Consider the following 3,075-nt stretch of genomic DNA (forward strand, 5'->3'; position numbering starts at 1 on the left):
AGAAAGCAGCTTTAAGAAGCATAAAGAAAGCCGTCATTAGACTTCGTTTGGAACAGCTTTTTTGTTGCTTCTTAAAGTAGCTTATTAGTAAAAAAATTTAAATATTGAACTAAGAAGCTACTTTAAGAAGCAACAAAAAATCAGTCCAAATGAAATCTTAGTATGTAAAAATTAAATAAATTAAAAAAAATAAACACACGTGCTGAATGCTGATGGCGCTTAAGCTTACCCCGACTGGAACTATGTATAATACATCATGCGTTGACAGCTTGGCGGCCAGGCAAGCAGCGACCAAGACCACGCGTGCCTTTGAAGCCCAACAAACGACTTCAAACAGTTCAAAGAGATGTAGATCTGTAGCCTATAAATATTTAATAGCATCCATCTCTCTCTTTCTCGTAGATAACGAACAAAATTAGCCACCATGGACGGGTCATCCACCCACAACTCCGACCCCAACCCGGCCCACATCATCCTGATCCCTTTCATGGCTCAAGGCCACATGATCCCCATGCTCGACGTGGCCCGCCTCCTCGCCTCCTCCGGCGCCCTCGTCACTTTCATCACCACCCCAGTCAACGCCGCCCGCATCCGCCCCAGTATTGACCGCATCGAGAACTCCCAACTCCCCGTCCGCTTCGTCCAACTCCCCTTCCACTCCGCCGACGTCGGCCTCCCCGCCGGCTGCGAAAATGTTGACCTCATCTCCTCCCCTGATCTCTTCAAACCCTTCATGAAAGCCCTCTCCCTTTTTGGAGAGCAAGTCAAGCTTTACCTCACTGCTACAAACCCGACGGCCGACTGCATTATCTTCGACAGCATGAACTCCTGGGTTGGTGCGGTGGCTGAGAGCCTCGGCATACCTCACATAATCTTCCATGGACCGTCCTGTTTCTATATACTCTGCTCCCGTCTTTTGAAGAAACACCAGGTGTTGAAAAGCATTGATGATGATTATAAGCTATTCAAGGTTCCGGAGTTGCCGGAACCGGTGGAGGTGATGAAGGCACAGGTGATGAGTTTGATGGATAGGCCGGAATGGGAGAAGGAAAGTGAGGAGTTTTACAAGACTGAGAAGTCGGCGTGCGGCGTTGTGATGAACACATTCGAGGAGCTGGAGAAGTCAAGTTTGGATAAATTCGGGAAGGAGATTGGGAAGAAGGTATATTTTGATATTTAGTTCCGAGCTTATAATGATTAGTCAGCCGTGCGTATAATTAAGAAAGCATGAGTCCTTAATTATTCGATCTCTTTGATAATTCATGCTCAAATCTTCTTAAAAATTAAATCATGAATGGGAATTTCATATGAAATTGTCATCCAGAAAAATAAGATGTTGACTCCATGGTTGTAGCTTGTCGGCTTAAATTTGAATTCTTCAATGAAAAGTAACAAATTAATGTCACAATCACAATGTTTTGAACCGTCCATTTCTCATTGCTACAGGTATGGCCCATCGGGCCATTGTCACTTGCCAACAAGGACTCGGACGGCAAGGCCATGAGAGGAAAAGCTTCTTCTATCGACACTGTATTGTTATTGAGCTGGCTGGATTCCAAGGCCCCCAATTCAGTCATGTTTGTGAGCTTTGGGAGCTTGTCACGCAATCCCATCTCCCAGCTAGTGCAGATCGGGCAAGGGCTTGAGTCTGCATCATCTTCACAATTGTCATTTATTTGGGTGGTGAATGAGGCAGATAAGAGCGAGGAAGTCGAGAATTGGTTGTCGGAGTTTGAGGAAAGAACGAAAGGGAGGGTGATGGTGATCAGAGGATGGGCGCCACAAGCAATGATTCTTGGCCATGGGGCAGTGGGCGGATTTATGACACACTGTCGGTGGAACTCGACGTTGGAGGCGATTGCAGCTGGAGTGGTGATGGCGACATGGCCGAGATTTGGAGACCAGTTTGTGAATGAGAGATTGGTGGTGGATGTTTTGAGAATTGGGGTTGCAGTTGGGGCAAAGGTACCGACTTTGTTTGTGGATGAGATGAGTGAGAAAGCGTTGGTGAAGGGGGAAGAGGTGAGGAAGGTGGTGGAGAAGGTGATGCAAGGAGGGGAAGAAGGGGACGAGAGGAGGAAGAGGGCGAGCGTGTTGTCGGAGAAGGCAAGGAAGGCGATCGAGGTAGGAGGGTCTTCGTTTGAGAATGTAAAGAAGATAATCCAATTTGCTAAGGGAGAAAATAAGCATTTGGAATGAGGCTTGATTAAGCCTTTCTTTCTCTCTCTCTCTCTCTCTCTAGAAAATTTGTTTGGAATGCATATAGCTACTTTGATTTGTGTTGTATCTATTTTTAGCATTTTCAAAAGGAAATTGTATGTTGTTTTGTTGAGGTATGAATAAATATATGTTTTCTCTTTAGGGTAAGTCATTTTGTATTTTCTCAATCCATTAAGAGAAAGAAGAAGAATTGTTCATAATTTAATTATTATAAACTAATAATATTAAATAATAAATAAAATATAAAATTAGAATCTTTGATCCTCTCAATGTTTAATGAGAACCAAATTCATTTAATACTTAAATAAGATTCAAACTACATTATAGCTAAAAGTAGCTCAAATAAGATTCAAAATACATTATAGCAAGGTTTTGGTCTATATTCAATACTTTTTAGAACATTTTTTGAACAATGTTGGAACTAATTACCATATTCTGGTAATATTTTAATATGATTAGAACATCGATTAAATAAAGTTTGATCATGTTCAAATATTGCTTCAATAAGAATTTGGTTTAAAGATGATTCAATTATTGTACAATCATTATTCAAATATTATTAGAATATGATTTAAAAATTTTTAAGTTTTAGTTTTAGGAATGTTTGATCATGACTTAAAGATTGTTTTATTTTGGTTTGAAAATGATTTAAAAATGAATTATAACACAACAGATTATAAGACTGGTGCAATATTGTGAGTACAATCACAACAACAAATTAAAAGAGATGTAATGCAACAACCATAATATAATAGAGCAAATTTTAAGAGATAACACAACAACCATTAAGATTATGCAATTCAATTGTATAGTTCAAGAGATATAACTCAATATTTATACATAATAAATTTGAAT

General features: G+C 40.1%; 1 protein-coding gene across 1 annotated transcript; it reads left to right on the top strand.

Moving 5' to 3' along the window:
- The first annotated feature begins 219 nt into the window (after positions 1-219).
- On the top strand, positions 220-2,228 carry LOC110101944 (UDP-glycosyltransferase 73C4-like). Its single transcript, XM_020830054.2, has 2 exons — positions 220-1,162; positions 1,447-2,228. Exons 1-2 carry the CDS (start codon positions 425-427, stop codon positions 2,197-2,199), a joined length of 1,491 nt encoding a protein of 496 aa, XP_020685713.1. The 5' UTR covers positions 220-424; the 3' UTR covers positions 2,200-2,228.
- The last annotated feature ends 847 nt before the right edge of the window (positions 2,229-3,075 follow it).

This window comes from Dendrobium catenatum, unplaced genomic scaffold (genome assembly GCF_001605985.2).
Source record: "Dendrobium catenatum unplaced genomic scaffold, ASM160598v2 fragScaff_scaffold_974, whole genome shotgun sequence".
Taxonomy (NCBI): domain Eukaryota; kingdom Viridiplantae; phylum Streptophyta; class Magnoliopsida; order Asparagales; family Orchidaceae; genus Dendrobium; species Dendrobium catenatum.